This window comes from Mustela lutreola, chromosome X, assembly GCF_030435805.1.
Source record: "Mustela lutreola isolate mMusLut2 chromosome X, mMusLut2.pri, whole genome shotgun sequence".
Classification (NCBI taxonomy): domain Eukaryota; kingdom Metazoa; phylum Chordata; class Mammalia; order Carnivora; family Mustelidae; genus Mustela; species Mustela lutreola.
In genome coordinates, this window is record NC_081308.1 from 45770447 (window position 1) to 45781660 (window position 11214).

The 11214-nt window shown below is 42.4% G+C and overlaps 1 protein-coding gene across 4 annotated transcripts; it reads right to left on the reverse strand.

Annotated features, from left to right (window-relative positions):
- Positions 1-586: 586 nt before the first annotated feature.
- Positions 587-7525, reverse strand: LOC131821946 (X antigen family member 3-like). Of its 4 annotated transcripts, none has more exons than XM_059158322.1 (6): positions 7406-7525; positions 6587-6657; positions 6421-6499; positions 5647-5755; positions 3858-3983; positions 587-695 (listed from the first exon to the last, which is right to left on the reverse strand). In XM_059158322.1, the coding sequence occupies exons 3-6, from the start codon at positions 6490-6492 to the stop codon at positions 673-675; spliced, it is 330 nt and encodes a 109-aa protein (XP_059014305.1). In that variant the 5' UTR covers positions 6493-6499; positions 6587-6657; positions 7406-7525; the 3' UTR covers positions 587-672. The 4 variants fall into 4 exon arrangements, with proteins under 4 accessions (XP_059014305.1, XP_059014304.1, XP_059014303.1 ...); XM_059158321.1 differs by having other exon boundaries at positions 6587-6695; XM_059158320.1 differs by having other exon boundaries at positions 6587-6707.
- Positions 7526-11214: the final 3689 nt, after the last annotated feature.

Below are 11214 nucleotides of genomic sequence, written 5' to 3' on the forward strand. Positions count from 1 at the left end.
ATTGTGCATGTTGAAACTGAAAATGGGTATGGACATACAGTTTTTAAATCATAGCATGGTTGCTGGACAGAAATTCAATGTACAGATATATCTGTGTATATCAGCCCTATCAAAATATAACATTTCAAATGATGACATTTTTAAAAATTTTATTTAAGAGAAAGAGAGAGAGATATCACAAGTAGGCAGCGGGGGAGGGAGGGCAGCAGGCTCCCCACTGAGCAAAGAGCCTGATGCCGGCCTTGATCCCAGAACTCTGAGACCATGACCTAAGCCAACCCACTAAGCCTCCCAGGCGACCCAGAATATGGTATTTTTTATAGCATCTACTACTTAGAGTAAATTTTTCTTTAAAGATTCATTTATTCATTTGAGAGAGGGAGGGAAGTAGGGAGGAAACAGGGGCACAGGGACAGAACATTTCAAGCTGACCCCCCATGGAGCATAGAGTCTGACGCAGGGGCCATCCCATGACCAATGAATTTTGACCTGAGCTGAAGCCAGGAGTCAGCTGTTTAAGTGACTGAGCCACCCAGGCACCTCCTACTTGGAATAAGTTTAACACAGATTTCAAAAGATTTGTTGGAGAAAGTTCATAAAACTTTATTGAGAGAATTTCAACAGTGAAGTACCCCACATAAGAGTAGTTTGCATGTTCCAGCTTGTCCTTGTTTAAATCTGGGGCTGTCTTTCACCTGTAAGATAGAACAGTTGGAAACTTTACTCAGGAGAATTTTATTTCCAGTAAATTAATGGTACAGGAAGGATGCTATTGTTTTCATTTTTAAAAAAGATTTTATTTATTTATTTGACAGACAGAGATCACAAGCAGGCAGAGAGGCAGGCAGAGAGAGAGAAAGGAAAGCAGGCTCCCCGCTGAGCAGAGAGCCCGATGCGGGGCTTGATCCCAGGACCCCGGGACCATGACCTGAGACGAAGGCAGGGGCTTTAACCCACTGAGCCACCCAGGTGCCCCTGTTTTCATTTTTTTTAAGAGAGAATTCCAAGCATGTATTTTACCAAAGCTTTTTGAACACACCACACTTTCTACTGGCACAGCAAAACAAAAAGACAGTTCAGTTTCACAAAAAATCCCAATAGCATGCAAGGAACTGAAAAACACAAGAAATTTACATGTAAATATCATTTAAAGATTTCAATTTGAAATAATATACTAATATATGATGCTGAAGGAATAATGCCAAGTTGGTTACTGCTTCAGTGATGTCAGTAGAGAAACGAGTACCACATATAATTTATTCTTGGTTATGGTTATGTGGAAAACTGTTTTTGTCAGCTAGTTTATCCCTTATGTCCTGGGTTAAGCAGGGTAACCATTTGCCTTAACGGTGTTTGCCTTAATGGTGTTCCGGTTGGTCAGATAGATTATATAGTCACACACTTCACACGAGTCAGAATGGGTAAAATTAACAACACAGGAAACAAGAGATGTAGGCGAGGAGGGGGAATAAAGGGAACCCTCTTACACTGTTGATGGGAATGCAAACTGTACAGACACTGTGCAAACAAGTATGGAGGTTCTTCAAGAAGTTAAAAATAGAACTACCTTGTGACCCACGAGTTATACCAGGAGGTTTCTACCCATGGACACAAAGTTACAGGTCGAAAGGGTACAAGCACCCCAATGTTTACAGCAGCATTATCAACAAAAACAAAACTATGGAAGGAGTCCAAATGAATATCAACTGATTAATGGATAAAGAGGTATATGTATATGTACACGTATACGTATATCTTTCTATACACACAGTGGAATATGACTCAGCCATCAAAATGAATGAAATCTTGCCACTTGGAAGGATATGAGTATACCTAGAGTGTATTACACTAAGGGAAATAAGTCATCTAGAGAAAAACAAATAACATGATTTCGCTGATATGTAGAATTTAAGAAACAAAACAGATGAACATATGGGGCAGGAGAATAAGACAGAGAGGGAAGCAGACCATGAGACTTAACTATAGAGAACAAACTGAGTGTCGATGGAGGAAGATGGGTTGATAATGAGCTACAATGTTGATGGGTATTAAGAAGAGCCCTTGTGGTGATGAGCACTGAGTGTTATATATATGTGAAGAATCTCTGAATTCTACCCCTGAAACCAATATTACACTATCTGTTAATTAACTAGCATTTAAATAAACATTGGGGAAAAAAAAAAAAACAAGAATAGGGATCCAAGTCTCCACAGAGAAATACAACAGCAACCATTGGGCTTCTTTTGTTCACAATGGCAGTGGCATCTCAATTCACATGTTAAAATTTGACCAAAGATGTTATCAGATAAAAAAACTCATGCAAAATGGAATATCTCTGTATTCCATGTATGGTACCAACAGAACCACAGAATACAAATATCAGCATTGAAAATGGTATATGTGGGGCACCTGGGTGGCTCAGTGGATTAAAGCCTCTGCCTTTAGCTCAGGTCATGATCTCAGAGTCCTGGGATTGAGCCCCACCTCAGGCTCTCGGCTCTGCAGAAATCCTGCTTTCTCCTTTCTCTCTGCCTGACTCTCTGCCTACTTGTGATCTCTGTCAAATAAATAAATAAAATCTTTTAAAAAAGAAAAAGGCAGGGTCATAGGGAAGTTCTATTTTTAATTTCTTGAGGAATCTCCACACTGTTCTCCAAAGAGGCTGCACCAACTTGCATTCCCACCAACAGTGGAAGAGGGTTCCCCTTTCTCCACATCCTCTCCAACACATGTTGTTTCCTGTCTTGCTAATTTTGGCCATTCGAACTGGTGTAAGGTGATATCTCAATGTAGTTTTAATTTGAATCTTCCCTATGACCCTGCCATTGCACTCCTGGGTATTTACCCCAAAGATACAGATGTAGTGAAAAGAAGAGCCATCTGTACCCCAATGCTTACAGCAGCAATGGCCATGGTCGCCAAACTGTGGAAAGAACCAAGATGCCCTTCAATGGATGAATGGATAAGGAAGATGTGGTCCATATACACTATGGAGTATTATGCCTCCATCAGAAAGGACGAATGCCCAACTTTTGTAGCAACATGGATGGGACTGGAAGAGATTATGCTGAGTGAAATAAGTCAAGCAGAGAGAGTCAATTATCATATGGTTTCACTTATTTGTGGAATATAACAAAAAGCATGGAGGACAGGGGGAGTTAGAGAGAAGGGGGTTGGGGTAAATTGGAAGGGGAGGTGAACCATGAGAGACTATGGACTCTGAAAAACAATCTGAGGGGTTTGAATTGGCGGGGGGGTGGGTGGGAGGTTAGGGTACCAGGTGGTGGGTATTATAGAGGGCACAGATTGCATGGAGCACTGGGTGTGGTGAAAAAATGATATTGTTATGCTGAAAATAAAAAAAAAAGAAAGAAAATGGTATATGAGTTGAATTTTATATATATCTGTGTGTGCGTGTGTGTGTGTGAGTAAAGATGGGTTCAGAAGTTAAGGGATTCTCAGAGAGTCACACAAGTTACCTTAGAGTAAGTAGTAGAACCTCCCTAAGTGCCTCAGCATATATCATACTGATATTGAATCCAAATATATTTTGCGTTTGATAAAAGCAGAACTTACAGAAGGATCTGAGTATTATTAGCTGTATGTTGAAGTATCTATACTCAGAACCAGAAAATGTTTTCATATTTTATGATTTAAGAAGGCTTTGACCCAATTTCTTTCTCTGTCTACTAGTATATGAGTCAGGTCATCAAGATGTTCCAGTTTGAACTACTTGGGAAAGTATCTTCATATGTAAAGTCTGTTATTAATGTATCATTAAAGTTATATCTACACAGATAAAAATAAGATATTCAGAAAAAGACCCTTATAGTTTGCATTGTCAATGGATAACATACCTGCTCTTGGCATTTTAATGGGCTCTAAAAATGGCAGATTTCTCCCCTTGACACCAGGGTGATATCCAGTTACACGCCCAGCCTCTGCCTGAGGCAGCTTCTGGAGATCAGCTTTCAGGTCTGGTCCTTAAAATACAAAGGTACTCAATTGAAGCAGTAAATATGAAATATAAATGAAAGCCTATAGGCTAGTGTGATAAAAAAATAATGTGATGGAAAAATGCATTTCACACCCTCGTTTTCCACAAGTGTGTTATGCTTTATTTCAAGAGACATTCCAAAGATCAAGCCCACTGCACTTCGTTTCCTTTCTATTATCATAGTGTTCAAGGAATAGAGAGCATCAACTAGCTAAGAAATCAAGTCTATATCATGCATAAGATTTTATTTAAAAGTACAATGGGGTTTTCTGAAGGATGAGCTGTGTGTATTTGTGGGCCTCTAACAAATCCCATCCTGGTGACATCCATTCCCTACTAGAGCAACCTGCAAGGTATTTTGTCAAATTTCCCTAGTCAGATTTCAGGGCAAAGTCCCTCTGTATACCTTAGGATAAAGGAGTCACATATAGAACAAAGTTCCAAAAGTAACAGCAAAACATTAGTGATTAACAGTCCAAATTGTGTCTTACAGTAAGTATAAAAGGAGGAGGGTGGAAAGACTCAATGGACTTTGTTGTCAGACGTCTTGTGGAAACATCTTAACAGTGAATCCCTAAAATAATCCATGCCTGAATGGTGTAAATAATTCATGACAAGTACTTGATGAAAATGCTCTATTTGGAAGACATTCATTTCTTCTTTCATGATCATTTTTTAGACACATTTGACTTACCTAATCATAAAAGTATTTAAACACCTTTCAAAGACGCTTAATAATTATACTATATAATGACCCTAATGCCAGTTTCCTGAATTACACAGCTCTTACGAAACGTACCATATCAAATGATGAAAAAGACAGTGGCTATCATTCATTGAGCTCTTTTCTGGAGTTCCTGTCCTGCTCCACTGAACTGAATTGATTCCTGTGCCAGTAGTAAGCTATATTACCATATAGACACATTTGAGTAGTAAGCATTCTATAGAGAACCACACTCCCTTTTTTGTATAGCAACACAGATGGTAGGAAGAACACAAACCTCTTTTTAAACTCTTATGTTAAATAATCTCTACACTCAGTATGGGCCTTGAATATTCCACCCAGACATCAAGACTCACACGCTCTACTGACTGAGCAAGCCAGGTTCCCCAAGAACATAAACCTTGTAATGAAATATGCATTGTGTCTCCATGTGTCAAGCAGTCGTTGGGAAGCCACAATCCCTGAGCCTTAGTTTTCTCATTTCTAAAATGTGGCTCCCATCCCTATGCAAAACGGCCTTATTCCACATCTTGTAGGGTATGCTGACTTGGCACTCAGCCTGTGCTGCTGAAAACTGCTTGCGCTTTCCATGAAATGAGTGAAAAGGCCCCACAAAAATGTGCTAAGAACAAATTAAACTAGGGAAATGATGTATATGTTGTAGTTAAACACTGTCCTCCAATTTAGAGAGGGCTGCATTTTCAAGCACACCAATTAATTCCTAAGGAAAAGGGAGGAATTCATTATGGTGAAGGACTACGTAAAGCTGCACACTGTACACTCTTCACATTTTCAACCCATTTCCAGGAAATGACTGAGATTCTCTTCTCATCTTTTCTTTCCTCCTGTCATGGGTTTGTCAGAATGCACAATGCACACATAGACCCTCTGTCCCCACAGACTTTCTTCTTCCCTTTTTCATCACCTTGAGCTGCAGGTGGTGCTTCCACTTCCTTCCCAGGTTCAGGTTTCATATCCCGGCTCTCAGGTGGTGCCTCCTTTTGTTTTGGTTTCTCAACCCTGGGTTTCTGTGTCTAGGGTGGGCCAATAAAAAGTTGTGTGGTTAATACATGCTAACAGTGTAAATACACATCAGACATTGGAATATCAAACAATGAATAAGCATAAAGACACTCCCACATCATGATTCTATGTGCTTACTCTTTTTTTTTAAAATATTTTATTTATTTATTTGACAGACAGAGATCACAAGTAGGCAGAGAGGCAGGCAGAGAGAGAGGAAGGGAAGCAGGCTCCCTGCTGAACAGAGAGCCCAACGTGGGGCTCGATCCCAGGACCCCAGAATCATTACCCAACCCGAAGGCAGAGGCTTTAACCCACTGAGCCACCCAGGCGACCCCTATGTGCTTATTCTTTTTTTTTTTTTTTTTTTTTTTTTTGTAGTGACTCTTCCCACAGTGTAGCTGGTGCAAGAGGAGGTAGCCACCAGCACTTTGGAGTCTACTGTAAGCTCTGTTGGGATGGATATGCGCAATTGGTGCTTAATTATCATGAAAAAGAAGACATAGTCTGTATTTCCACAGGTACCAGGAATATGGAATCCTCCTGTTTCACTGTTTCCCCCCTTTTATCAGCAGAGTAGTTTTTATCAGTGTCTGTATGTCGGTTGGCAGCTCAACAAAATGTCCAGAGCAATGAACGTACAGTAATCTAAATAATCCCGTATGGAAATACTCACACCCACACGCTGAGTAGACCCTGGGTCATCTTTGCGTTTGGGTTTGGATCTTGATCTGGCTCGGCCACTCATAATCCTCCTTGAAAGTAGAATACTGGTATTTAGAAAATGTACTCTAAAGGAGAGGTATATCACTTCTAAGGCCACAGGTTTAATTATTTCTTACTTTGAAAATACGTTGAAAGCCAACCTAGTATCAGTATAGCGTCCACGCTGTGTTCACACCAAATACATGGGCTGCAAAGATCATCTACTTCAGGCTGGCGGTGAATCACCTTAGGCACAGGCTAAAACATGAGGCTTAGTCTCCCAGCTAGATTCCCCAGTACAAAAGGCATTTGAGAAAATAGTGCTGTACATTAAACTGCACTCACTATCAGTATAGCCACATTGCCATTTATGACGCTTTTACTGCCTTAAATCAGGTTTTGTTGCAACACAGAGAAAGAAAGAATCCTTTGCATACTCCCTATGGCTGTGTCTGCACTACAACGGTTCAGGTGTCTGGTCATTAAATGGGCCATCTCCTCCCTTGACACTGTGCACCGTGCACTACAAATCTCGGGGCACTAGTTACAAGGCCCCAACTTTCCCTTTTTCCTGGTCTTTTCTATACCGCCTGGTCTGGCCCCTGCACAGGGACCCATAGAGGATCCAGGCCGGTGTGCTCTGCCGGCAGTTGCAAGTGTTCCAGGACTCAGGCACCTCAACTAACCCCCCAGGACCTCCTCACCCAGTCCACACCCCATCTTCACCTTCCTCCTCAGCCCACCAACGTAGCTTGCCCTGTCCCCACCACCAGGATAAGGAGAGGAGGACAAGCACAATGGCGGCCGCGGGGTCAGTGAGGAGAAGGGCTGTAGCTCCTTGGCGCTTCCACCTAGGACGCCACAGCTCTACTGTCCCCACCTGCCTGAGGCCCACTGGCTCCCTCTCCATCCTCACTCACATTTAAGCTCCTGGAAGGACTGATATGGGGACCTACCAGTTGAATTCAGGTAGCGAGAAAGCTCACAGCACAACGAACAGAACCTCCTCGATTGAACTCAGCTTTGTTCACAGAACGCCGGCAGCAATGTGAGCACAGCAGTGAGCACGCGCACTGTTCGCTCACAGTAAAGATCCGGCTCAAAGTAATGAGCATGCGCACTGTTCGCTCACAGCAATGCGCATGCGCACAGATCCAGAGGCGTGCAACGTGGGTGAGGTTTTCCCGCCTAAGCATCTGCAGACACTTACTACCACGTAGTTTGCCGAGAAGAAAAGAGACTTGAGCAGTCTCTTTTTCAAACCACCCTATCTCTCCTGTGCATCCAGATACTTCGGGGACATATAGCCACAGCTTACCCTTAGTGAACAAGGTGTCTCAGTAAAAGTGCTTAGCCAGCTAGCAATATGAAGAATGTTAATCCAAGTTTGATGTGGGCTTTGAGTTGTCATTTTTTCCTTTGCTTTGGGGTCTGTGTCATACTTGAAGAAATTCGTGCACCTATGTATGATAAATTCATTAACACCATTTTCTTTATGTTCTTGTTCGGACAACAGCACATTGACATCTCTATCCCTGTCTACACAGTTCTACATCTGAACTGTATTCATCCGGTCTATGTATGTTTCAGAAATATCCAGGTATTGATCCTGGGGTTTAGGCTCAGTCCATGGTCACATGGCATACAGCAGTAGTGTCTATGCTCCTCAAATTCTGTGCTTCCCACGTTACAGCCATGTACATCGTAGCAAAGCTGACTTTATCTCATAAAGGGAGAGCACTACCCAGACAAGCCTTAATGGAGTCTTGGAGGTAGCAGAGCAAGAGAGATATTTATATTTCAGATTTTGAAGTCTGGTATACAGCAGATCTTTTAATTTGGAGGAAGGTGTGATTAAGGTTGGATGCGAATCATGATATAATGGTTTAAGTTTGGATGACACGAAGGAAAAGCATTTTACAGACATTTGTTTGTCTGTTTCTTTGAGAGAGAGAGAGAGATACAGAACGACCATTCAAGCAGGAGGAGAAGCAGAGGCAGAGGGAGAAGCCGATTCCCCACCGACTTGGGAGCCGGATCTGGGGCTGGACCCCAGGATCTGGAGATCATGACCTGAGCCAAAAGCAGACCCTTAACCATCTGAGCCACCCAGGTGCCCCACAAGGCAAGTCCTTTCACACTTTTGATTGATGTGTTAATGGGTTTTTCAGGTAGTTCCTAGAACAAAGAAGAAAGCTATTTGCGGCTCTTCTGTTCTTAGGCAAGGCCTTGCTGGATTAGTGAATTTATGTTGGTATAGGGAGTAAAATGGGGTCTCTCATGTGAATCAGGAGCCTGTTTCAAGCCATGACCCAAGTAGGTAATGATACTACTGCTAGGAGGTGTGGCCGGGACCAGCATCAGCTGACACCCCAGAAAGGATAACAAGCTGTATCAGAAGAAGGCTGCAGGGGCAGATCTTTAAATCCCAATTAAATCCTTTAGAAAAGAGTAGAATTTTGCAGCAAACTGCCAGACTCTTCGGACTGAGCCCACTATAACTGACCACTTAGAAAAGGCTACTGGCTGCGATAGCTGTGCCCGACTGATCTCTGAACACAACTGAGATCCTTCACTGCTTGAACAAGAAAAGCAGTAATGCCCAGAGCTGACCCCGACCAGAACGGACTGGACCAAGGCCTTCTTTCAAGGGCATGCCCACAGACTGACTTCCCCTTTGGTTCATTAACTACCTACACCCCTGTGTTATCTTGTTTGTCATGAGGTTTGTTTTATGTCCTGCTCATGTGTGCTTTCACAGAGGGGTCATGACAGCTGATGAAACCAGGGGAGTATGAACTCTTGTTGATGCAGACAGTAATCTGTGTGCCGGTTTCCATTTTGATTACTTCGATATAAGTTAGCGGTTTTGTGTGAGGTGCATATGGAAGGGAGGACAAGAGGGGGGCCTTAGTCAGAATGTATCTTTTTCTAAAGAAATTGGGATATACTGTTGAACTTACCTGAGTCCTCTCTGTTCCATCCAGTTGGGCTTTTTTGAAGGGCATATCTTGAGTATAGCAAGGGAGGTCTCTCAGTCTCTCTGTCTCTGTCTCCCTAAAAAGCAGACTGAATAGGAAATGTGATTCTTCAAAAAAAATTTAAGACTGAGAGTAGTCATAGTCCTCAACGTTTTTATTTTACTTTTTATTCTTTTAAAATCATTGTCAGCAAGGAGACTTTCGTTACCAAATCTTACTTGTTTTTTATCTTTTATCCCCCATTTTTTTTGTGTGTGCACAGCACTCAGGATGTGCTCAAAGGCTAGGACATGGTGATTTCTGAATTTACACTCTCTGTAAATTATAAACATTCCAATTCCTGCCATCGGATACCTGGACAGTTGTGGGTAATGAGGTCCTGATGATGCCTGAATTGTTCCAGTGCACTTCACAGGGCAGACTTCAACCTGGTACAAAGCCAGTTGTGAAGATGCTGTGGTGACACACAGGAAGCGGCAGCAAGTGTCAAGGACACTGTAGAGACAGGAAGAATCACCTGACTGCTGCTCCAGGAGCTATGTCTGGGCTGCTAAGCAAGAAGATAGTGCTGAGAGTGCCAGCAACTCCTCTACCTGTGGGAGGACTTTGGTTTTCTACAGGGCCAGAGCTTTTCTTCTTTCAGGCAGGAGAATCTAGGAAGAAATTCAAATCTCCACAGAACTAAGGTTGAGTGGGCATGGTGCACTTTCTGAAGATGCTGGGCAGCTGCGATTTTCCAGTGTACTCTGGACTGCTGGTAACTAAGCTCAGACTTAGTTTGGTGGTTGAGGTCAAAATGGGTATTACTAACCATGTGAAATGCAACTCTCACACTGGCTTTATATGTTGGGCACGTTGTCGGAGATGGGGTCCTTTGCTATAAGCACAGAGTGCATGACCTTGGGCTATCTTCTTCTGTCTTCAGACATCAACACTTTTGGTTCCCAGGCTTTGGTCATAGAGTGGGACTTACAACCCCATGTAACCAGGCCTTTAGACAGGGACTGAAGTTCGCCACCCACTTCCCTTGTTGTTGTCTAGATTGCAGAGAGCAAGTTGTGGGATTTCTCACCCTCATAATCACATAAGCCAACTCCTGTAATGAATATCCTCTTATATATACCTGTACATCTATATGTAATCCTGTTGGTGCCATTTCTCTGGAGAATGGTGACTAATGAAGGTTTTCGTGCAGAGCATGTTTCTAGAGGAACTGAATGTTCAGGGTGGGTTTTCTGAATTGGTTCTTGGTTTGGTGGAATTGAGTGTCTAATCTCATTACATTAAGGAAGCTAATAGCTCATTTTCTAGTAGTAAAAACAGCACTGATAGTCTGTGAATTGTTGTTTATAGAGATACACAAAATATGTGCATTTGATACTCCTAAACAGTCACTTAGAAGAAGCAAGGAGTTATGTGACTCTGCACATGACACTGAAGAGGTTTGGAGTAGTGTGTTCTGGGGTCCAGAGCTGAGGGACAAAAAGAATTCTTGAGATGTCTTTGGTGCCAAAAAAAAAAGTGTTTTTATCAAAGCAAGGGCACAGGTCTAGTGGGAACCAAGAGCTGCTGCCCTGGGATTGGAAAGAGTAACTGATTATAGACCTTGGGGTTGGGAAGTAAAGAAAAGGGAAGCTTCAAAAGGATTTTCATATGCTAAAGATGATTCCCAGGAAACCTGAGGCCCTGCTACTGTCAAACCCAGGTTTTCTCCTTAGCAAGGCATTAACATTAAGACAGCTGGGAGTATCCTGGATGTACATCTCTCCCTGGAGAAGGGAAGA